Below are 24,564 nucleotides of genomic sequence, written 5' to 3' on the forward strand. Positions count from 1 at the left end.
CACCAATCCACTGCATGTAGGTGTAGTGTCCAATTTGTGCTTTAATCTGAGCATGAAAATAGGGATGAATATCTAGTTCACACTTAGATCATTCTATTAGATTTTGAATCAAGCTGAAGTTTCTTGCTGTTTACATCAGATAGGAAAAAGGTTCCTGCATATGTACAATTGGTTCAGGGCAGGAAACATTTTGTGGATATCAACACTTAGGTTTTCATTTCCCTGCAATGCTGCATCTCTCAGGTGAAATTAACACAATTGACATTCAACATTACCTAAAAATCCTCTGTAATTTATATACTGCTGCCCTCTACTGCACATACATATATATACAAACCATTGGAACAAACTTAACATCACTATTTTTTGTAAAACATTGCATATGAATTTCTTGCATTTCCTGGGCTCATACTACATTCTGGTTTTGCCTAAAGGATGCTGATTTGAAGCTAAATATTCCACTTACTTCATTTGTGGATCTGAATGACCACAAAGGACATCAATCTTAAACCAAAGCAAACTATTAACTTAGACCTTTAGAGGAAAGCCACAACTCAAGCAAGAGAAAGTCAAAATCATTCCTCAAAGCTGCAATCCTATAATTAATGAAATCGTTTAAGACGGTGCAGCAAAATAGCATGAGACAATCTGCAGCTGTAACTTTGTTATTTGGAGGTTGCACAAGCCCTGTTAACTCCAGTGTTACATCTTTACACGTGTCTCTCATGGCTTTGCATCACTCTACCAGGCCTGTTATCACCCTGTCCTCCTCTTCCTCCCCAGCTTCTTGCAAGAGCTGGCACATGGCTTCAGTGCAGGACTTCCCCATATTAACAGGGAGCTGGAAGAAGGCCACATTCCTCTTTTTCCTACAATCACATGGGGTCAAACCTTGAGGCAGGCATCAATGAGATCTGTTCTGGGACAAGATGTCCCAATAGTGCCTCTAGGGCACAGAGAGGAGCAGCAGTCACTAAAACTCTACTGGTGTTACAGTCATTATCACCTTAGAAAAACCCCAGATGCTCACAGAACCACTGCCTGGTATTACAGTTTCTTAAGAGCCACAATGCACTATTTCTAATTGGAAAAAGATTGTTTCATACAACTATAAAACTGTATGGTCATCATGCATGGGTTTGTGGGTCAGTTTGGAAACCAACACCATAAAGGAGCTGCAGACATTTAAAACACTTCACAACTGAGGAACTAATTTCAAAATAATTACCTGAGCAGAATTATAAGGCAACCTGAAAACTTTTTTAACACAAGACAAGCAAGATGCAAGCAAAAAGAAATTGAGTAGTCTCAATCCCACACCTCCATAAATTCAAGAACAATTAACAATGAACTCCAAATGTACCACAAGACAGTAGGTCCATTTGGGAGATTAAGGAAGAATTACTGTGAGAGCCACCAATCATCTTTAGGGAAGAAAAACAGCACCAAGTTTTCATTTCCTCTGAGAACTGAGACAGCACATTATTCACAACAGGAGACAATCAGTATTAGATCAACTTTATTATATTATCAAATTTGACAATAAAATACTCAAAATCTATTGAACACATTCATACACAAGAACATATAAAATGCCAGGCCTCAGAATATGTTCTGTACAAAATACTGGTTAGTGTAGAGCAGCAAAGTCACTGCCAAACATTCCCTGAATTTAAGAGGGCCTTGAACACACTGTGCTCCAAGAATTACCTTAATACCAAACATTCCTTCCTTTGGTCTGCAAGTCCTTTGCAATTATTGCTAGTTAGTGAAGCTTTCTGCTTTTGTACAAATCACATAGTGACTCTGAACCTCTTCAGAAGTACTACAATGACAGCTGAAAGCTTCTTCAGCATTGTCTATACAAGTTGCCAAAAATAAAAAACACATTTGGTCCTCAAGACTAGTTTTGGTTTCTGAAAATATCCTGGAAGAATAAAACTAAGTAAAAATTATGGAAAGAGACACATAATTAATGCTTTAGGTATAACAAAGGTACATTAGTGAATTCAGACACTTCAGCTGTGCAGTGCGGCAAAGCACCTGAGTTAATCCTCTTATCAAAGTGCCACATTCTCACAAAAGCTATTTTTCAGACCTCCCTCCCCACAGGAATGGAGACAGCTCAGAGCCCGTGGCTGCAGCAGGTCTGACAGCAGCGCTCAGTGCTGCAGGGCTTCCACTTCAGCAACCGGAATAATGCACTCACTTCTCAGTGAGAACTGCATCCTAACATACAAGAAACTGCAAATGAAAGGGCTGATGATCATTTGGAAGGGGGAAAAACGACCCCACACTTTCTGGACATAAAACTCCAGCCTGCAGATGCACCACAAGCAATCAAAGAACACCAGAGGTGCTGTGCTTGCTCTTACACAGTACTTAGGACTCAGGTACACACATTTCTTTACAACAGTACAACAAGGCTTTATAGTGACAAACAAATAAAAGCCTCAAAAAACCTTCAGCTTCATTTTACCACATTAACTACCACAAGGCTTGTCTAGTAACAGAAAACTGGTATAGAAATCTTCAGTTTAAAAGATACAGCCAACTAATCTCAGAAACTGTACAAGGTTGCCAAAATTAGAAAATAAAAAAGTTGTGCTTTTTTCTTCTTTTGGGTCACAAAAAGTGTATTTTAAAAGTACTAAAGAAAAGAGCCCAAGCATTTTTTGAATAATGTATTTTGGAACTTCAAATCACAAAAAACCCTGCAGCTAAATTCTTGCTAGGAGACTGAAAATGCTATTGATTAATGGGTAAGGATCCAAATGAATCTTACAAACATTCTTCAGATCAGGTTAAGAATTGTTTACCTACATTGTTTTCTCATTTTTCAGCCCTTGATGTCTATGTTGGTATCCTGCAATACAGCCTCCAGCTCCACTCAATCCAGTGCTTATTAACAGGCAATCTCCTTCAGCAAGAAACACAGATTGTGATTACATGCTTTCTGTAATTTATTCAGATAGCCATTTATTCAAAAATTGAGTCAGACCAAGGAAGAGCTTTATCATCTTTGAACAGTCTTGGAACACAAGCCTGAAGCTTATCCAGCTGACAAGCCCTGCATAAAATAGATCACTTGGCTAAAGGGCAATGTCTATGGGGATTTTTTGAAGGAAGGGTTGAGTTGGCTTTTTAATCCCTCCTTCTTGTTGTAGGGCTGCTTCTTTTGTGGGGATTGATTGTTTAGGTTGACTGGTTGTGGGGCTTTTTGTTGGTTTTTTTTTTGGTTTTTGTTTTTTAATCTCAGCAGTTACACATTGCAAAGGCTGTGGACAAGTCAGTACTTACTCTGGAAAAGTCAAGGCAATATTGTTGCTGGACTATAGGGTCCTGGACAAGTGAGGACAAGATAATTGATCCATTTTAAAAATCAGGAAAACGTCTACACTCCCTCAACATAAGCACTAGGAAAAAATGCAGAGGGAGAAACAAAGCTACATAAGGAAGTTAAAACCTAGTAAGATAATTAGCTTGGTGATGACTCTAGTTCTAATTGTTTTGAATAAACAAAAGATTTCTGAATTAAAACTAAAGTCTTAAAACTACTTCCTGATTCCATTCTACAATAGTAGGAGTTCAAGCCCGTCAGTTCAACAGATCTTATTGATATGTCCAGTGGCAGAAAACATTTTAGGCATGCTACCAAAATAGTTAAAACTTTAGCCTTTAGACAAATTCAGTTTCTCAAGTAACAAATCCTTAATAGTTTGATGAGTTTCTGCAACTCTTAAGATATTTTTCTTGGAGAACCTAGCATTTTGAAAGTATTCAAAGCTGTGTTTTTAGAAAACTGTCTAACTGGGTGATTTGTTTTAAAGCAAGCAAGAGAAAATTTTTGAGTATAACTATTTCTCCAACAGGACTTCTGTAATCAAAGTGGTAGATATGATGGCCTTTAGACCTGAACTTCTGTGGAGGTCAGAGCTGAAATAACTATTTTAACACTGAGTAGAACAACACTGTAGGAAATTACAGAACTGCGTGTTCAGCAGTTTATAGAAACACTTAAGGAACCACATGTCCCAACTTCTTCAAACAGCAAAAATGAAACTTGTAATCTATGGGAAATTACTTTTAGTCCTAAAGCAAAAAATTTCTTTTCAGTGGAATGCAATGTTGATCCAGTCACTGCTTAGTCAGATAACTGGATCAGAGCCTAAGTGTTTGACTGAGAACAAGGTTTATACTCCATACTGGTTTTCATTCCCCACTCTATTTCAGAAGTTCACTTTTCTTTAAATACTGCCTACCATCCATTATCATTTCCACCACAGGAGATTGTTTTCCACCCAGAAATGCAATTCTATACCTTACAGATTGCCAGTATTCAATTAGCTTTGATTGGTGTGTGACTCCACACTGGTCCAAGTTATTACAAGCACCAATCACAGTTTAGCTTCATTCCCTCGCTGAGAAATAAAGCACAGGTTGAGAACTCCTCAGACTCCAGACTGTATGTGATCAAGGATTCTAGAAGTTGATGAGCAAACCATTTCCTCTTTCTAAAATAACCCAGTAGGGCACCTAATAAAGAAGCTTCAAGTAATTCACACATCTATCTTTCCCCGCCACAGGCTGTAATAAATAAAAGCCTGGATTACAATGGTAGCACAGTTCCAGGCAGACCTCTTCCCTATTTTCCCTAGTAGACATGCACATTTACAAGCTAATCCACTGGGAACTGTGGATCAGAATATGCAAGACCTTTAAAAAATGCTTACTGTGTTTGCCAAATTGTTAATACCATTCCCTTGGGCATCCAAAATTGCCATCCTTCCACTCCAAACCTGCAAAGACCACACAAAGGAACTCTGGGATTTATGACTCCATGTGGTACTGCAAGGGGCTGCAGAGTCTCCAAATGAAAGTCTGTATGACCATTGGACACAACACCAGAGGCACCAAAATGCATATTTGACAAAATTTTCAGAATGTGAAAATACTATGAAACATCATGAACACAAATCAGAGACAAACAATCATTTAGAACATCAAGCAACTTGAAAACAACCTTTTAAAAAAGGAAAATAAATAATTCAAATATCTAAATATCAAGGGATTAAAAGGCATTTCCCCATATTTAAGGGAAGGCATCACAGGTGAGGAAAATAACTATCAACACAAGGTTATCACAAATCAAAGAGCAGCTTTTTCACATAGGAGATCGTGGTTTCATTGGACAGCATTTGAATGTGCTCGTTTCCTGCAAGCTCAAGCATCACCACTTCCTGTTCTTGCCTGTGCACCCACTTTCTACACTGCAAGGCACTCTGTAAGTTCACTGTACCATCCCCATCGCTGTAGAAGATCTTGGGCTCCCTGTCAGGGAAGCTCTCGTAGTGGAAGGAGTCGGGGGTTTCCACGCCCGTGCCGTAGAGGCAGTGGATGCGCACGCCGGGCGGCGTCATGGCGTACACCAGGGGCTCCGTGTCCTGCCTCATCAGCCAGCCATCCTCGAAGTTAATGTCCCTGTAGAACTTCCAGTAATCCCTCAGTGTGTAGTTGGCTGTGGGGGTGCTCACAAACACCTTGTCTGGAGACCACGTGTAGTTGTAGGGCAGCATCCAACTCGTGGAGACTGCTGATCTCTGCTGGTCTCTGATCTTGAGGGAACTGATAACAGGGATTCTGTTGTTGTCACCTTAGGGAAAAAAAGTGGAATTTCATTATCCAGAAAGCAAGATATCAATCTTAATCAGTAACAATTACTAGCACTCACGGTGATAACATGAACAAGCTTGTTCCCCTGGCTTACAGTGACAATTTGAAAAGTTTTTCCTCATTTATGATTGTCTCGTAAATTAACTTCTGCAAACTGACTTTTAATAACTTCCAAGATTTAAATATGAGTTGATGAATGACTGAAACAAATGGCTTAAACTAACACATTATTAAAGGATAATTTATATGCACCTTTCTGCATATTTTAGCAATTGTTCTTCCATCTTCACAAAATCAAAAGCTGCTTACTAATTACAGTGATTACTTAAAAAAAAAAAAAACTGAGACAAATACAAATTTATAGTCCTTTTTTGTTTTCATTATCACAGTGGCTGTCACATCTCAATTCTTTTGTCAGCTGAACTTTGAATTTTATTTTCCATTATTAGATCCAGGTGGTTACAGCATGTAGTGGTCCAGGTCAACTATGCCATAAAAATTGAAATGCTGCAATTGAAACCACTCTTCAAAAAAAATATACTTGGGTGGTATTTCAACTCCATGGGGTGGCACTATTGCTTCGGCAAGGAGAAACAAAGCACAGTAATGCCATCTTTAGGAGGACTATATGGAGACATTGCTAGTCTGAAAGAGATAAAGGAAACTCAAATGCACAGCAAGAAACACAAAGGTCCTGAAAAATGGGTCTCATGATACTGTGTGGTGTAACAACTTCACTGTGCACTGTCACTGCTAAGTTACTGAACACTACTTGGCAGCTTTCAGCAAAGAAAGCCCAAGTTCTGAACTGAACAATGAAAAGAATGTGCACAAGATTTATTTCCAGCAGAATAATCAAACACAGAACCTGACTATCCCAGCCTTCTCTTACAGAAATCTCACAAAGTGCTTCTCAAATCCTTTACCTTTCTTGTAAGTGAAGAAGTACACGATGGCCAACATCACATTTAAGTCAGCAGACACATCAAAACCTTAGGTGTAAGGAAGACTAATATTTCAACTTTTCAACACATTAAAAATAGAAACAAACCACTGTGAGCTTTGTGTCTTTGCCCACTATAGTGGGATACAGCAAAGCTCATGCACAAGTAGCTGAAAGTATCACAGAAATTCCCAGAAAACAATTCCACCTGTGTACTGTTTACCACTTTGATAACACAGCTGTGGATTTGACATGAAGCTCCTGGCATTACATAAACAGGAATGAGAACAGAAAGAATGCATTCATAGAGTGCCTTGTCTTTCCAGCTGAAATGCAGTATTTTCCTTTAAAGATACAATTCTTCAGCATACTAACCCTAATAATTTTAGAAACTCTTAAATGGACTAATGCAGTCCAAGGGCTGATGGTGGTGCTTTACTACAGATATTTGAGACAGAAAAAGCTTAAACCTGTACATTCTGATATTATGTTTGCCCATGTAATTTTCCCACATGGTTCTTAAATTTCTGCTCCAAAACATAGAAGTTTAGTATGACAGATACACAGATTAAAATATGACTGACTATATTTTAGTAGAAATTTAGCTATTCATTATGCATTAGTAGAATTAGCCCCTTTGCCTGAGATGCATTATCAAGTGTAGACAAGGTATGAAGCAGAAAAGTTTAATCCAACAGAGATAAGGGACTATGGAATATAATAGTGTAATTTTATGAGGGTGATAACATTGTTCACTTCTTGCCATTTCTGTATCAAGCATGTCAGACAGTCTGTGGGAAAAGGGAATTAAGTTTTTACAGTGACATTTCAACAGCTTTAACAATGTGTAAACTGGATGTTTGTATTGAGTCAAGTTTTCTAATTAGTAATGGAGTAGTGCACTACTGTTCAGTATCAAATGCCTTTGCTAAGCAAAGTATTCTTTGCTCTGTCCATGCATGGCTGACTCTTGCTGTGTGTTTTGCATTTTGATGAAGTCCAATTTTTGATGTCAGCTTTGATTAGGAAGAAGATAGTGGATATCCAAAGCTAACAAGTCAGAAACAAGCTACAAAACCAAGACAGAAACACTGAGAACTAAATGTCAAAGCACATGATGCAATTATGGTATCACATGATAGGTAAGTGAACATTTTCCGTCAGTCATTTTCAGTTACTTAGTGAAATACATTATGCTGCTTTATTCAATTTTTTTTTGGTTTTAGTCTCTGGCATATCCAGTGTGCTAAACACAAGGCCTCAAAGATTCACTTTCCTAATCTGCAGAGTTACAATTTTCACCTGACATTTACACTGTGGACACCAGTTCCCCACCATCTCTACAACTTTCCTTTAATGCTAACCTCAAGCAGCTGTGTGATATTTAATCAAAGGAAACTGCTGAATGTTCTGGAGTCCTTGGTAGCTTTGCAATACTGAACAGAGAGCAATCAGGCTGGTGGCAGAAGGGACAGAAAGGGAAGGCATCAGGCCAAACAGCAGACAACACAACAATCTGCTGAAAAAATTTCAGGAGAGGTCGAGAAGGGGGAAAGCTCCTGCTTACAGGACGTGAGAAATCTCAGTCCGCCCCCACAAACATGAAAGATAACAGTTAGGTTGCAGGGCTTGAAACACCCAGTTGTTATTGCTTACAAAAAAGTATTTTTCCCTTCATGGTACCTTAAACTCTCATCCTGCAGTCCTACAGTCACAGCCTCGTAAGCACTGTGCACTACACACAGCACAGGGCAAAGCCTCAAATCACCCACCTGAGGCCAGCACACGCAGAGTTTTGGCCACTCCCCCCCACGGAGCACCTAATGACACATAATCCTTGATGTACTTGTCCTTCCAATCCTGGGGCTGGCGGTTCAGGAAGTAGAGGGTGTACATGTTCCCCATGCTGTGGGCAATCAGCACAACAGGGCTCCCATACTGCTCGTACAGCAACTCGATCATCTTGCGAAGTGCCACAAAATAGTCTTCATTCTCATCTAAAAGATACACATCACACAGTGAGAGTTCTTAATTGGGAATGCTGAGCTTTAAAAACAAATAAGCTTTTAAATAATGGTGTTGAACTGTCTGCAGAATTAATAATGCAGACCTTAGAAATTTCAGTATTGAATGGGAAGGGTGGGGATTGTTCATACTTTGCTGATATGGGTTTTTTCTGTTGTTTTGTTCTGGTTTTAAGCAAATTTTAAGGAGCAAGTTGTTTAAAGAAGAAAAAAAAAATGAAACCACAACACTGAGCTTGAATTTGTATCCAGGAGTACCCTGGTCCTGAGTACTAAACAAAATTAAGTTTTTAGATTGTGAAGGATGGGAGAAGTGATTCAATACATTATTTGCTGGCTAGAAGAGTCAACATTTTATTAAAGTAACAGTATATTATTTACTTGGTGCCTTTCTCCAGTCATAAGGTGCTCCTCTTACATCTTCATCACGTTTGTAGCCCCAATCTACTAAACTCTGCACCAACATATAAAAGTAACTCCCTGTAAATATCAGATAAGAGAAACAGAAGAGTAACAAGGTTAGTGTGAGAAGCAGCTGTCAGCCACTACTGCAAAACATGTTCCAGAGGCAGTATCTGTAACACCATATGTACACACTAAACCTGTAGTTTGCCTTTAACAATCTAGAAAGCTGCATGCATATTAAACAAAATGAGTTATGCTCACTATCCCCCAAAATCGAGAGAATATCACCACTAAAACTTCTTACTAGATGGCTGACCTCTCAAACCTTTTGGCAGCCAAATGTAGCATACACAAAGTGGATAAATTTTACTCAGCAGAGGAAAGTTTACCCTTGAACTGCAAGATAATTTCTGAGGGGTTTTCAGAGTCATAGCTTTTGTTGATTACAAATTGACAACAGGTAGGCCTGGACTTCAACATTTATTCTTGGAAACAAACGCTTATCATGTACCCTAGGGCAGAACTGCAGAAACTACCCCAAAACTTTTTTTATCTCTGGGGTAGTGGACTAAGACTGAAGTAATTGAAGATAAAGCTGTAATAGCAAAAAGGGAAATAGCTGCAGACTGAATATTGAAAGATGTTACTTAATACAAGGTTTGACATGTGGGATTTAAGTATTACCACAACTAAATGCATCAGAACAGTCTACTGAACATGAGAGCCATGTTTAAATTTTGAGCAGAACCTCATTTGTTAGTCTTGAAAGTTTATCATACTGTCCCTCAAGTGGAGAATTGAATCATGGTGTAAGAGTGACCTAGTGCAGATCATTAAGCACATCACTGCCCTCAAAGAACAGATCCATGCTATGCAGCTCGTGAAGCTCAGTCCATTACTGACTATTCAATTCCTCCAGTCTTCAGCCACAGTGAACAACTCACAAAAGCTTATCAAACTCAGAGTTTCCTGAAACATGACTTCTACAAAAGCATCAAACAAAACCTGCCAACACATGAATGCAGAAATCTTTTGCAGCACAAATGCAATTATATAATTATTCTGACACCAAGAATAATTATTCTGGCAATTATATAATTATTCTGACACCAAGCAAAATAGAAGGAGCTACACATTGTGGTACAATATCTCCCAATCCAATTAACCCAAAGAACATCTTACTCAGAACTTGTGCTTTTATTTCAGTTTTGCTTGTCAAGCTTCTGTCACAGAATTTTCTACTCAACCCATCTCATTTTCAGAAAGCATCTGTCCTCAATATGCCTACTCAGATTTCCTCCACCAAACTTAGATTTGACTAAATACCATGGAATCTTCTTGTCCCAATCTGTCAGGCCATGCAACAAATGAAACAATACAATGCAATGAAAACTCTTAAAAGCCAAGTGAGCTCACAGAACCGTAATTTGAAATCACATTTCAGGAGCTTGTTGCATAAAGACAACGAGAAAAACCCTGCAAGTGACGAAGCACTCCAAACACAGCTTGTACATACCAACACTCCTTTTACTTGGGTCAAGAAATTCCAAGGAAAACGTCTGCCCAAAGCCTGGCACTCTGATATCCACCCCATCTGGTGGTTTTGTGATCTTACTTGTTCGATTATACACCAGCCTGGGGAGGAGGGGAAGGAAAGCAATGAAAAAAACCATGAAACATGTTTTACTGCCACATGACAACCCTCAATTACACTGGGTCTTACATTCTGAGTGCAGTACAAGAACTTTAAGTGCTGTTACTCAGAAGGAGGAAAAAACCCAACCCAAGCAGACATGATCAGAGTACTCTCATGGCTGAGAGATTATACAGTGCAAACAATTACTTTAATTACTTCAACACTTCATGGTGCAGAACCTAAAACTTTTTGTCTCTGTAAAACTGAGCATATGGAAGTGCAACTGAACTTCGTCTTTAAAATATCAGCTTCTTTATATAGTTCTACACCATTTGACTTTGCATCAAGCCACAAAATGGAAAAACTTATGAAGAGCATAGGAATGTGGAAATAGGACAGAAAATACCTATTAAATCAGACATCAAAAATATTAACCAACCTAAAAATAATTAATTCCTACTTAACTAGAAACACCCATACCAGCATAAGGGAATACTTTATTTCCTGACTAATGACAACTAGCACCTCAGTAAACACATTGAGGTATTGAGTGTTGTGTAAATACTTTTCAAATCAACTTAGGATGTGAGGAATCTGGAGCATTGAGTCAGGAGTTTATTTCCTTAATCATCCCTGTTATTACAGTTGGGGGTTGGTTTGTTTTTAGTACCATATCAATACAATTGCCATTTCTGAATGCAAGTTTTTGCCCCTAGATGGAGTCTAAGAATCTAAACTGATGCACAAATCTCTGAACAAAAATCTCTAACCCATAAGGCACAGGGCAAGACAAAGCAGATTGCTTTACAACAGCTCAGTACATTCATAAAAGAGCAAAATGCCAACACAATAGTTTTTAATTGCACCAGCTAATTATTTCTTGTTTTCATACATATATTATTTTACAGGAACACTAATAAAAACAGATTGGAAATAACATAAAAACTTAAAATTAGGCAATTCTTAAAACCAAAATATTTCAGCTGGAACTTCCTGTGCATCAGTTTCTGCCCATTTCCTCTTGTCCTATTGCTTGGCAAAAAAAAAAAAAAAAAAAAAAAAAAGAGAAGAAAACCTCCTTGAGATAAGGGCCATAGAGGAGTCTAACAAGTGCTCAAACCTACACTGAGTCACTGGTAGAAGAGAAAGGGGAAGAAATTAAGAGAGCCTCTGCTCCTCATCAGCAATTACAGCCACTTGAGATGAAACAGAGCTGCATCCTCAGACCCATCCTGTTAGCCTACCCAGCAGAATTCCAAGTCATTCCTTCCACTGGTCTTGAATCAGAAAAGGAATTTAAAGGCAGCCATTCTGCATGTCAGCCTATGGAAAGAATGGAACTGCAAAGAGCAACATTTCTGCTCTTACCTGATATTATCAATCCAGCAGTCAATGATGACAGGCAGAAGCAATTCTAGATTCAGCCAGAGTGTAAAATAACTGTCTGTCTTCTTAGAGCAGAGATAGTGCACCACTGATGGCTTATCCAACTTTGCTTCCAACTGATTACCTAAGTCCCCTGGAACTGAAAAATATAAAGAGAGAGAGATGTAAAAAGGAGACAATTAAAGCATATAACATTTTCTATTGCAGTATACACAGCTAAATACTGTAGCCCTTCTGTGCATGACCACTGCACCCAGAGACACCATCAGGTTTTGTAATTGGAGAACAAATACTACATAAGAAGGTACTACATATACATTTTCCACTGAAAATATTTATATACCTTCAAAGCTCATTACCTGAGAAACCAACATGTAGAATGATTCTGGATGAACAGCTCCTAACTTCAAAGAGCAGACTACAAAGGAGCATGTAAGGCCATGGGTATGAAAAAAAAAAAAAAAGATTGTCTAGGACATCACTGATCTGTGTTTTCAGCTACAAACTGAATCTTTCTGTAAGAACCTTTTTTCCAGAGCACCACAACTACACAATTTTCTTCTCTTTAAATGGCTGCCTGCAAACTATCAATTTGACATTAGAAATGTAAAAAGTAAGATTGATTTATATTACTTATCTTCCCTTCTTCACATAAGACCAGACTTTTACAACACAAGACATGGTTGGCTAACAATGTAAAAATGCAGCTTTATCTCTTTTACATTCAGGTTTTGGCAACAACAGTTCTCTCTTTTCCTTTGGATACCTTACATGAGTAAGACTTGGTGGAAAGGGTCTTGGCTATTTGCACCTTCTTAAGGCATATACTAAACATCAGTATTCCTTCGACTAAGGTTTATTCTTCATTATTTTTTAAACCCTAGATGGAAACATGAATGCTTTCCCAAATTGGAATTAGTCTTAACCAAACGTTAACAATTTTCAGCACAAAGTTTTCAGAGAAACTTCTTACATTGTTATGCTTAGCATTTTTTCCTCAAGAACCAGAAAGAGAAAAGCATTTCAGTAACTGAAAAATTTCTCTGTATTAGAAAAAATTAGAAGTTAGGCACTTCTTAAAGGTTCCCTCCACTCCTTTCAGGTCCACAAAGCCCCCTTTTTAGGGTGTGCATATCAATGTTTAGTTTTGAAGTTTTTTAATGCAGGTCTACCCACACATTTGTTCCCCCTATCCTCCAGTAAACTGTGCAATCAAATCAGTTTGAGTTCTCTAATACACTGATACTTAGCAATGGTTTAAGGAAAGAGAGAATACCATTTAGCAGAATGCCTAATTTAACCAGAAAACTAGATGTGCTTTTAGAAAAAAGTTATTGCAGAACTGAAAAAGGCCAAAACTTCAGATAACCACATTCTTACAACCTCCAACCACAGCAGGTTTTGCTCCACCATGAGATGTACCTCAGGATTTCTTTATTAACTACTTCTACTTTCTCATTAGGTTTTTAGGAGCTTTATTTTTGTCACCTTAAGTGAAATGTTAAAAGGCCCAGTAGCTGACCACGGTTTATTTTAGGTCATATTTCAAGGACTCTGATATACTGGAAAGCATAGTAAGGGAGATTTCAGCATTGCATCACACCTTAGAAAGAGTTTACTGAAGTTCAGTCTTGTAACCTCACAGAATCCTACTTCGAAATTGCTTAGAAAACTACGGCAACAACTTGTTCCAGTCTCGTGCCTCTGCCCTATCAGTGCTTTTAATTGGAAAGGGAACAGAACGTAATTCTATTTATATCAATCTTTCATGACTGGCCAGTTTCAGCAGCAGACCTGCCAAGGACAGAACAGGTTGATTTTGTCTTCAGTTTCAATGCAAAACAAAGAAGGGTGACATTTTGTTCTAGCCTCATTCTAGAATCTCACTTCCTTGGGTAAAAATAAAGTTCTTCCAGCAAAGACACCCTTCAAAGACTTAGACAAACTCCTGGGGTATTAGAGTTTGGAGAACTTGCTGAGGTTTCCAAACTGCACTCAATCAATCACAAGCAGGGAAAACTCACAGCTGAAGAAGTTTCAGATTATAATCAAGATACATCTATCAACAAAGCACTGAAAGCAGGAAACTGTACAAAATCTCACTTGGACTTAATGGAATGATCTCAGATTATCTGCAACTTTCATTTAGTTAAGAAATTTTATCTTCAAGCTTCTGGAGGAGAGAAGCTCTGCTCCTGTGTCCAATTCAGGACAGACACAGGATGAGAAACATGACATGCTGATGTTACTCAAGGGATGATAAGAAACAAGATGAAAAATGGCAATTTTTTCAATTCTAAACAGAAGATAAAGGACAAGTTCTACCTGTGCAAAGACAAATACTGTAGCTAAAAAATTCTGATGTACAGGTATGATGCCTCTTTGTTTGTAAAGCAGGGATTAACAAAAATGTTTTTGTCATGTTTACATTTCCATATTAACAGTGAAGCTGCTAATCACTATTGCTCACACCTCAGGGCTCTTTTATTCTCTAAAGTATACTTTGCAAACTGAAGATGCTTTGTGATGAACCTATAGGAAACAAAATAGAAAATTTTGATTTTGAGATTATGGAAAAAAACATGCAAGATCTTCAGCCTTCAACCCAACCAGTTTAACAGTGTTAATGATTTACATTTTGGCTGGAGAACTACTTAGAGGTTTTTTATAAGTAACAGGTTAAAAAATATCACACTGAAGATTAATTCTGTAGGTTAAGGAGGTAGCTTTCTAAATTTTCTATGGTGGAATTTGAAAGCAGTAGAAAAACATGTTTCCTTTGCTTTCAGGCCATACAGAGGATGGACCTACAGGCAGAGTAATGTGTATGCAATTTTTCTACTCCTCTCATCTACCAAAACCTGCAGTTCCTAAACCTTTTTGCTGGAAATTTTAAAGAGAGTTCTTTAAAGTTCTAAAAGTTCTTTTGAAAGTCTGCAAACTGACCCCAAAATAACTTGTTTGTGAAGTTCTGCAAAACACATCAGCACTAGTTAAGACCGGATGTCCAAGACAAGATCTTCAGCAGTGCCTTGCTTCCCTAATCTGCAGCTGTGTAATTCCTCTGTTGATTTCAGAACTGCAACATTTGGAAAAATTAGATTTCTTATTCATCAGAAAAATGTGCTTCCATAAGATTTTGTGTTCTATCAGTTCTAGAACATCCTCCTTTTTCACAAACATGCTAATCCCAACAAAACTCACTCTAATCATCAGTAAGCCAAATTTACTTCCAATATTCATAGTATCCTTGGCTAATTTTTTGGTCTCATATGGCCTGACAAAACTAGTAGATCTCCCTCTGGGATGTGTTTTTATATGATTAAACTGTAAAGAAAAGCACATTTAGAAATATCATTAGAGTTTAAGAGAGGTAATAGACTGTGAATTGCAGTAATTAGCTTTAGGACACATTCCTACTCCTGCCTATCACTATCCTTAAGTCTTAATGACAGATTCACAGTTCCCACCAAGAGACAAGAAGCAAATTGCACCCTAAAAGTGACTTGCCTTAAGACTGCTCAGATAACAAAGAAAAAAGATCATCCAACAAATGGCCAAATATGAGGATCCTGAGAAAAAAAAAAAGTATCTATTTAATAACAGGGTGGGGAGCCAGGATATTTTTTCATGCAGGGGAAAAAGAAAAAAAGAGGGCCAGCAGTTGGTACTTTTTTATTGCTTTTATCTGAAATGCAAATGCCTTTGGGTATTTATCAACTATTGTAACTTTTTAACCAGTATTATTTCCTCAAATAACTGTTGTCTCTTTGGTTCTATAAATTAGTCTTCCTGCAAAATGAAGCAACTTCCCAGGAAAATTAATTTTAAACTCTGACTACAGGTCTCTGAGAATGTCTTGAAGCAGCTCTAGACTCCATAGACTGCCACAGAAAAGGCCTTGTTTAAAATTAGGAACAAGAAAGCAAACAACCTCTCACATGATACTTCCAGATACCTTGGATCACATGAGGCATAAACATTTAAATCACTCCTGACATCTAGCCAGCTGACCATACAAACATACACAGCTCAATTAGCAGTCAGCAGGAATTCACAGGCACAGCTCCTTTGCATGTAAATCAATTATTAACAAACTTCATTTAGGTGTCTTTCTAGAAAACTTTAGCCAAGTACCTAACAAATTGTTTGCAGAAGGTATCAGAACATTGATATAGTTATTGTGTTGAGTCAGCTGTAAAAGGTAAAGAGTTCAGTGCATCTGACACTGATCTTAAGGATGGGTTACCAGCTCCAAAAATGTCTAAGACACATGATAGTATGCAGTGATTATTGATGGACTGTATCAGAGAATGAAGAACAGCCACAAAATCTACTTGAAACTAGCATTAAAGACAAGCCTGTTGAACATCACCAAACTGATAAGAGAAGGGTAAAAAATTACAGTTCATCTAAAGCAGATATGCAGAAGTGATTGCACAGAATATATGTAACATACATTTTTAGTAGATATTTTAGTAGAACAGAAGCATTCAGTGAGTTATTTTGGTTCTTAAAGAAGATTTTTTTGTATGATTACATCATCCTGGCTAAATAGAAAACACTTTAAAAAAAGGCATAAAAGCATGTCAGTACCATAATTAGTCCCCTTTTCCTCCAAAACACTTGGGAAAGGAATCTGAGACAATCACCTTAGATTTTAATGAGAATTGGGTCTTATATTAGGCCTTCAAGCAGGCTCTGTAATAAGGTTTTGACTTTCACCTGCTTCTTCTTCTCTAATGTCACTATTATGTAAATATACTTCATTACTTTTTTATTTACATCTCAGAGAAAACCAAGCAATTGCATTGCAGTATTTTGTTGTCAGTTACTACCTATGGCACTTGGTCCCTGGTGTTGCTCCCTTGGTATGAATGAACACCAGCTCCAGGCAGAGCAGCTCCCGCTCCTGAGGAACCTCGAGTATGCACAGACCAGCTTAAAAACAACCTAACCCAAGCCATGTGGTGCCACTCTCCACATTCCTTGTGCCAGCTCCTCCATTAAAGTAATTCAACTACAAAATTAATCACTTCTTCCTCATCAGGTTATTTCCTCATGCTTTAGCAAGACAAAGGACTGCTCGAAGTGGCCAGCAAACAGGTACAAGGAAAGCTGGGTGAGCACTAATGAGCTGCTAGACTGGCACAGCTGCTCCACAGAGCCACCTTGCACCTCAGCCAGTGGGGGCTCCCCAAATCTGAGCTGCTGCCATCACAGCTATGGCCAAGAGTTACAAGGCTGTCTTCGTGCAGCTCAGCTGTTTGCAGGTGTGAGATTCCTCAGAGCAGCAGTTTGTCAGTACCTGGGCAGCAGAACAGAAGTTACCCACACGTGAGCAACACTCCATATTTTGCAAGATTCTGCTCTAGTTCCCCTCTTACTTGGGTAAGAGGAGATTGCAACTGCAAAGTGGGGTCATTACTCAAAAGGTTTGAGAGCAAGCTACACTGGGTCTTGTGACCATCCCTGGTCCAAAACATTCCTGAAGTGATCACTATGTTGACAATATTCCTTTAAACAGCATTTCTCTCTTTATTCCTTAAGATCAGGTGGCCAACTTGTCACATACAGAGTGTGACCAAACTTAATTCCCCTTTCTACTGAGGCGTGTTAACCTCCAAACAGATCAAGAAGGAGTGCTTTGATCATGAGAACCTGTTTACTATTAGATAAAATTTTATTTTAAAAATGAACTTACATGAGAAGTTAGGAGTCTGGATGCCAGTCGGATAAATCAGGAGGATCAACTCTGGATTCCTACCTTGTATGGGCTCCACATTCATCTCAAGCTTGTACAGGCTTCTATAATGCAGACTTACAGCTCTAAATCTTTTTCATTTGCATATCCAGGTGATGTGGGTTTTTCTCCCTTCCCCCAAACACCTGTGTTAAGCCAGCACTTAGAATGCTTCCATAAATGATTCTCATAAGCCCTCCCATCATCCTCATCAAAGCAATTCCTAAAAAGCTTATTTTAACATGCCACAAGTGCAAGAAGGAGGAGAACTGGGCAAGAAAAAATCCAGGGAATTTTAAAATGCAGATACTGACTAGAAGACAGAGATACAAGTTCTGCAGCATTTGATGAAAATTCACTGTAACAGCAAGAGAGTCTGTTGTAAAGCACTGCGGATGAACATGTGCTCAGCCACACAGTATTTATCAGAATGTCTCTTCAGGAAATGTAGGTCAGCCACAGTTCTTAAAACCATCCTTAGGGAGCATATATACTTACAGAAGATCCATCAGTAGCAAATCCACACTTCTACAGTCAGTAACCCTTTCTGCCAATTGCTTTTAAATCTTTGATTCCTTTCCAGATAGAGTTCAATAAAATCAGCAACTAAAACATCTCTGTCATCAGGAAGCTTGCACTGGAGCAAGTGTCAAGGCCTATTGCTACATCCAGCACCAGAGTGGAAAGATGGCATAAAAGATTGATTCTAGCCTCCTCAGACAGAATTCAAAGAATTCTTCCTGCTTCAACTCCTGCCTCTTAGGACACCCTTCTGCAGTTTCTACTTCCAAACCACAGCCTGTCAGGCAGCACAGAGACCTTCTAAGAACTGTGGATTTGTACACACTGTACCCTGAAATAACATTTTTTAATATGATCTGGTAGAGTTTGCCCTTATAAGTCAGAAGTTTGTAACAGTAGTAACAAAGTCACCATCAGAGCCTAAATAACTATCAAGAAATGGAAACTGAATTGAACAACATGCCACTTTTCCCATCTTCTTAGTTTTTCTTCCCCTGTGACCATCAAGGTTAATCAATAATAAGAACATGCAACATGCTGAATATATGCACAGGACTGGCTACTGACATTACTGTCACTAAATGCACTTGCTTCTTGGAATGCTTAAGAACTACAGTTTCAGTAGACAAGTTATTGAAACATTTAAAGTTTATTTACATCTTATTACCAATTGATACAAAAAGAAACTAACAAGTACTACTTATTAACTCGCATACGAATATTATCTGCATATTCATTACAAATTATTTTGTGTTAACAGGTGAAACGACAGGCCAGTAACAAATACTCGTTTTTCATGTCATATGATGAAACGCCTGGGTTTTTTTTTTATTTTGTAATTCAATTGCTGGAACACCCAATCACTCCTCCTTCCACATCTCATTCCAACATCCTTCATGAAAGGTTCCTAGAGAGGAAAGACTTAAGCAGGGATGCTCTGGTGTTACTTAATGAGCTCGATGCGTATTAAAATGAGCCTCGTCTGTCCCCCTCCGGCTGCCAGGCCAAGGCAGCCGCAGCCCGGAGCTCCCTCCGCCTGGCCGGGCCGGGCCGAGCCGCCAGCGCGGGGGCAGCTGCGGAGCCGCCGCTCGTTGCGGGCTCTGCACCCGCCGTGCCCACGGAGCCCGGGCAGTGCCAGCGGCGGGCGGAGCGCGCTCCCCGCGGCCGTGCCGAGCCCGCGGCGCCCCGCGCCCCCCCGCCGGGGGTGGGTACCGGGGCCGGCGGGCTCGGCTCAGCTCAGCCCGGCCCCGCAGCGCCCGCCCCGCCGCCCCCCGTCTCTTACCCAGCACCACGGGCGGCCCCGCGGGCCGGCGGCGCGGCGCGCTCCCGCCACCGGGACACAACAGCAGCAGCAGGAAGAGGCTGAGGAAGGAGCTCCGTCCGGAGCGCGGGAGGAGCCTGGCGCCAGCCGGCAGGAACATCGCCCCTGCGCATAACCCCGGGGCCGGGAGCCGCCACCGCTGCGCCGGGGCTGCTGCGGCCCGGCCGGAGTGCGGCCCCGCCGCCCGGCACGGCCAGAAAAGGGCCCGCCCGCCCCGCCGGGCCCGCCCCCGCCCGCGTCACCGCCGAGCGCGGAGGGCCCGGGCCGCCGCCGCTCGGCCCCGGGTGTGGGAGCTCAGTCCTCCTGCGGAAAGCCCTGAACGTGTCGCCACACGTTGTGGCGCTCGGCCCCGGCTGTGGGAGCTCCATGCCCCCTCAGAAAGCCCTGTCAGTGTGGCGGCCCCGGCCGCAGGCACAGACTGCTGCTCCGGACAGATAGGGACAGCCGCCCCCCGCTCTGTTGGGGCCGGCAGAACACTCTGAGGAGGGAGATGTGCTAAGGGAGCAGAGATGTCTCTCATTATTACGTCTACAGTTGTTTGGTCGTGAAAAACCTAACAGCTAAGTTAATGGGCGTTTGCTGCAAAACATGGCTAAAAATAAGTAGCGCAAAAGGGGCGTGGTCAGAATGGTTGAAAGCCGAAGTGCTTGGAAGAGCTGGGAATTAGTGTCACACGGTCAAAGGACTGGGCATATGATAGAAGAGCTCACGGGCATATCTGCACTTCAGGCAACACCCAACTCACCCGGGAACTAATTGGTACAGAGGATCCCTGGGATCAGGCGTTTGGCAATACTGAGAGGAAAAAAAATCATTAGACCTTTATGCATGTAACAAGAACAGGCAGTCCTGTAATTACAGTAATTTGGAACCAGAAGTGTTATAAGCCTTAGTGCTTCAGCAATACCAGTTAGTAGGGGCTACGTGCTCTGTTTGGTGTGCAGGTCGTTTGATGGGTGTCTGCCTGTGGAGAGGAACAAGGAAGGGTATCCATAGAAGCAGAAATTAAATAGAGAAAAAATGGAACCAGTGCAATCACATCTCATGGTCAGTAATGATTGTGCTGATGGACCAGACAAGATTTCCTTGACTCAGTCATATATCTGCTCCTGCTGTGGAAACACACTTTCTGAGCCAGATGTTAGCAATTCATGCTCAGGATAGAGCTATTTCTGACAAGGTTATTTTGCAACAGGAGCACTGCGCTGTCTACTTCACAGCTTCCTACATCCCCCAGTGGGTCTACTAATTTTCAGAAATATTCCTACCTTGAATGGTTAATACACAAGCATGAACAATATCACAAGTGAAGGTGTGAGGGAAAGACAAGTAGAAGTAGAATTTCTGGCCTCACTAAATTCAGTATTCAGCAACTTCTGTAATTCCTGGAGAGAGACATGTCAGATATTTGTGTGTGAAGGCAGAATCTGGTAAATCAGATACACAGCCTACTGAGAGGAGTTTTAAAAAACTGCATTGTCTTGGCATTAACATGGAAGCAGAAGGATACATCTTCCTCCTTAAATAAGAAATTTTAAAAACAAATATTCAAGGAAGGTAAGGCTAAATATAAATCTAGACTTGCCTTTTTCTAGGCAGGAGCCACACCTTGTATGTTTACATCCAACAAACCCAAAGACAGGTGCTTAGTCACCATGCAAGTGTTGACATGAAATTACCTCCTACTAAGGCAAACTGCAGGGTGTGCAAGTGTGACTGACTAAAAGTGATTGCAACAGGGAACCTCGTGTACGAATTAGAAGTTACAAAATACAGCAAAACACCTTATGGGAGGCTATTTAAAAGAATGACTGTGTCTGAATTCAGTTTTCTCTCATACTCAAAAGCCCCAAAATGCACATGTCCCAATAGCCTGGCTGGGATCACTTGTGCTATGACACAAGGTTCAAGGAATGACACCTGTCAAGCCCTCCACATCTTGTGGTTCCCTTGGGTGGCCTCAGAGCATCATCTTGGGGCAGATTTTCTGTGCCTGGCTGTGGGCCTCTAAGGGCACAGGCCTTTTGGGCTCCAGGTACACTTTGCATTTGTCAGCATTTACAAGTGCTCCTAGTGATTATCATGTATGTATCACTTCTGTAACCATTTCCTCATTGATTCTACTCAAGATGTCTTCAAACCAGTCTTAATATTTCCTTTACAAATCCCTGTGCTCTTTTGACAGCTGGGAACCTCCTCACATTTCACTGAAATACTCTCCATCTAATTCTATCCCAGGAAAAGGCTTCTAAAACCATAGTAACTATTCCTGCGAGCCCAGGCTCTTTAAATAGCAGTCTTTCAGCTGATAAATCAAGTAGCATTTGTTAGTTATTTCTTTTATTGTCTCCTTTTGTGAGATCAGAGCATTTGCATTTAAACACAAAGTGCATTAAACCCTTTGCTTTTGTAGGTTTAAATATGCACAGCAAATTTCTGTTTTCACACTGAGTGCCTGGTCCTATTGTCACTCACACCAACAAACCCAGGAACCTGGACACACAGCATTGCTTTCCAGATGATGATACCCTGCTATTAATTGAGTCAGTGTAACTATTTCCAAGGGCTGCTTTGTTAGAAGAGCAATCCAGCTCTTTCTCCACAGAGAATGACTTAGCAACAGGGATTTGTAGATTAACAGCAGTTTGGGAACATGACCATGTGTAGCCACACAGAAATCTATCAGTCATCATCCAAGGCAGATTCAAAGAATAACAGAACCAGCTACACATCTGAACTGCCAGTCAAATGCCAGCCAACTCATTATTTTATGAAATACATTTTATATACTGCTTCCTTCACATGTTTGATATCCAAAGTTGGCTAGAAATGGAAAATGAAGTTGTTACAGTTAAACTACTGATAAAAGGAGGACTGCATCCTTTTCATTTATGTTTGAAGTGAAAAAAAAATCATTATTCATACTTCAGAGGCCAGTTTGCTACCACTGTAGATTTTTTTTCATGTGCATAATCCATCTTCTAAGAAAATATTCTTTACTTCTTCCAAAAAACCCACACCACAGAAATAAACCATATTAAATGTCAGAAACCACAGTGTCAGTAGCATTATCTTTGTTTAAGACACTTTGAGGGCTTGCACTCTTGACAGAGACCATGAATTGAATTTGAGTTTGCACACTGGTTGTTTAAGAGAAACAATCCTTTTCAGAAATCTACTGTTTGCTTAAATGTCTTTTATTTGATTGAACAGAATTCTCTGTTTGCCTGTGATCCTTGCCATTGAAGTGGTGTTTGCATTGGCTCAAATACCCTCAAACACAATTGTGCTGACTTACACACACAAGCAGAAGACAGCTACTTTCAAAGAGAGATGTGAAGACAACCAAAAGTGTTGTGACAAATTTACTCTGTCCTTGCAGCCCAGTGCAGTAGCACAGTCCCAGGACACAACCGGACTTGCATTTGAACCAGGGCTGCAAAGACAATTCTTCCTTTCACTTCTCCTCAGTGCTTCACATCCACTTCCATATTGTTCCCCATGCTGCTGCTCAGTAGCATTAGGACAGTAAACAAAACCTGTGTTCCTCATTGTATTTCAGGCTAAATTTGGTTACAGTGTCAAACAGAGACTGGAAAAAACGGAAGACAGCACTTGAATAGTGGGAGTACTGAAAATGCAGGCTTACATAACCATCAACCCACAAACTCAGAGCCAGCGTGGGGTAACCACAATTAACAGAGTAACAGTCACTGTCATATCTCCTATCTTCAAACCTTTAATCCATATAATAGAGATCATGTTACTCCTTTGGCTCATGTTTAGCTAAAGCAAATCAATTTGTCCTTGTAAACCATCCCTGTAATAAAGCTTCATAGTAAATCATGAGGATTTAATTACTAACACTCGGAATTTCAGAATTCCTGCTCAGAGAGAATTTTGTTAGAAACTGGGAGTGAGAAATTTTGAGCAAGAATGCTCAAACTTAACTAGTGGGACTTTTACTCAAGATTTATTGAGTTGGTATTCTGGGTTGGACCACTGAAGAAGTTTGAAACTGGAGCTAGGCAATATATGGAATTGAAAAAATAATTTAAAAATAAGAGGCGGCATGGGAAGATGAAATGGGGAGATACAATTTTGTGTAGGATGAATATATGGGGAAAAGTGTTGAAAATATAATTCATGTTGTGATGAAAACTGAGTAGGTTGAACCCTCAGGCACAGTTTATGTCTTGCACAAGTTCCCACAAAGTACAACAACTTCCCAGCACATTGCGGGAGTGGTAGAACCTGACACCTTTTGCTCTGCAGAGACACTTGGGCCCTCTGAGGTAGAAAGCTGACAAGGTGATTTAATCTGCAGACAAGGTACTTTTTTCTGTGAGGAAGAAATTTGGAGGAAAAGCAGAATTTGGTGTGGTGTTACTGTAAGGCTTAACAAGTCTTTCAAGACTGAGTGTGGTTAGAGAGGGCACAGTGCCACAAGTCAAGCAGCAGCATTTCAGGATTCTAGTCCACATGTAATGAAAAGGCAAGAGGCCACTGCTTAATAAGCATTTCAGTGTTGTATCCCAAACAGCTGGACACAGTGTCAGGGGAGTCACAGGGAAATACAGGCCTTAGGAAATGTGCTAGCTCAGAGTACTTCTGAAGAGACACAACACTGCTGCTACTGAATCCAACAGATTAGTGACAAAAGTGAGTCCATCTCTGGAAACACAAGTGTGTCCAGAAGAACTGAAACTGCTGTCAGTAATTTAGTCTTCTATCAAAGGGGATGTTGGTCTTTGTCTAGTCTCCACAAGGTTTCACTCACTCATTTTCAGTGCTGAATTTTCCCAACACTGAGGGATGGAAAACCATCTGACCCTGATCACATATGTTGAGAGACTTCCCTTCAGCCTGTAAGAAACAAATCTGAGAGTTCCTCTTTCACTGGTGCATTAA

At 40.1% G+C, this 24,564-nt stretch overlaps 2 protein-coding genes across 3 annotated transcripts in view; one reads left to right on the forward strand and one right to left on the reverse strand.

The window, feature by feature from the left end:
* Positions 1-24,564, forward strand: part of LOC102062713 (leukotriene B4 receptor 1) — a 54,529-nt gene that overhangs the window by 19,336 nt on the left and 10,629 nt on the right. For both annotated transcript variants that reach the window (XM_074551012.1, XM_074551011.1), the window contains exon 3: positions 7,633-7,758. The gene's annotated coding sequence lies outside the window, so the exon portion shown is untranslated. The remainder of the gene's footprint in view (positions 1-7,632; positions 7,759-24,564) is intronic.
* PLA2G15 (phospholipase A2 group XV) lies at positions 3,174-19,880 on the reverse strand. The gene is made up of 6 exons (XM_074551010.1): positions 19,615-19,880; positions 12,050-12,206; positions 10,562-10,680; positions 9,022-9,120; positions 8,389-8,613; positions 3,174-5,653 (listed from the first exon to the last, which is right to left on the reverse strand). Exons 1-6 carry the CDS (start codon positions 19,751-19,753, stop codon positions 5,142-5,144), a joined length of 1,251 nt encoding a protein of 416 aa, XP_074407111.1. The 5' UTR covers positions 19,754-19,880; the 3' UTR covers positions 3,174-5,141.

The sequence above is a fragment of the Zonotrichia albicollis genome, chromosome 13 (genome assembly GCF_047830755.1).
Source record: "Zonotrichia albicollis isolate bZonAlb1 chromosome 13, bZonAlb1.hap1, whole genome shotgun sequence".
NCBI classification, from domain to species: Eukaryota; Metazoa; Chordata; class Aves; order Passeriformes; family Passerellidae; genus Zonotrichia; species Zonotrichia albicollis.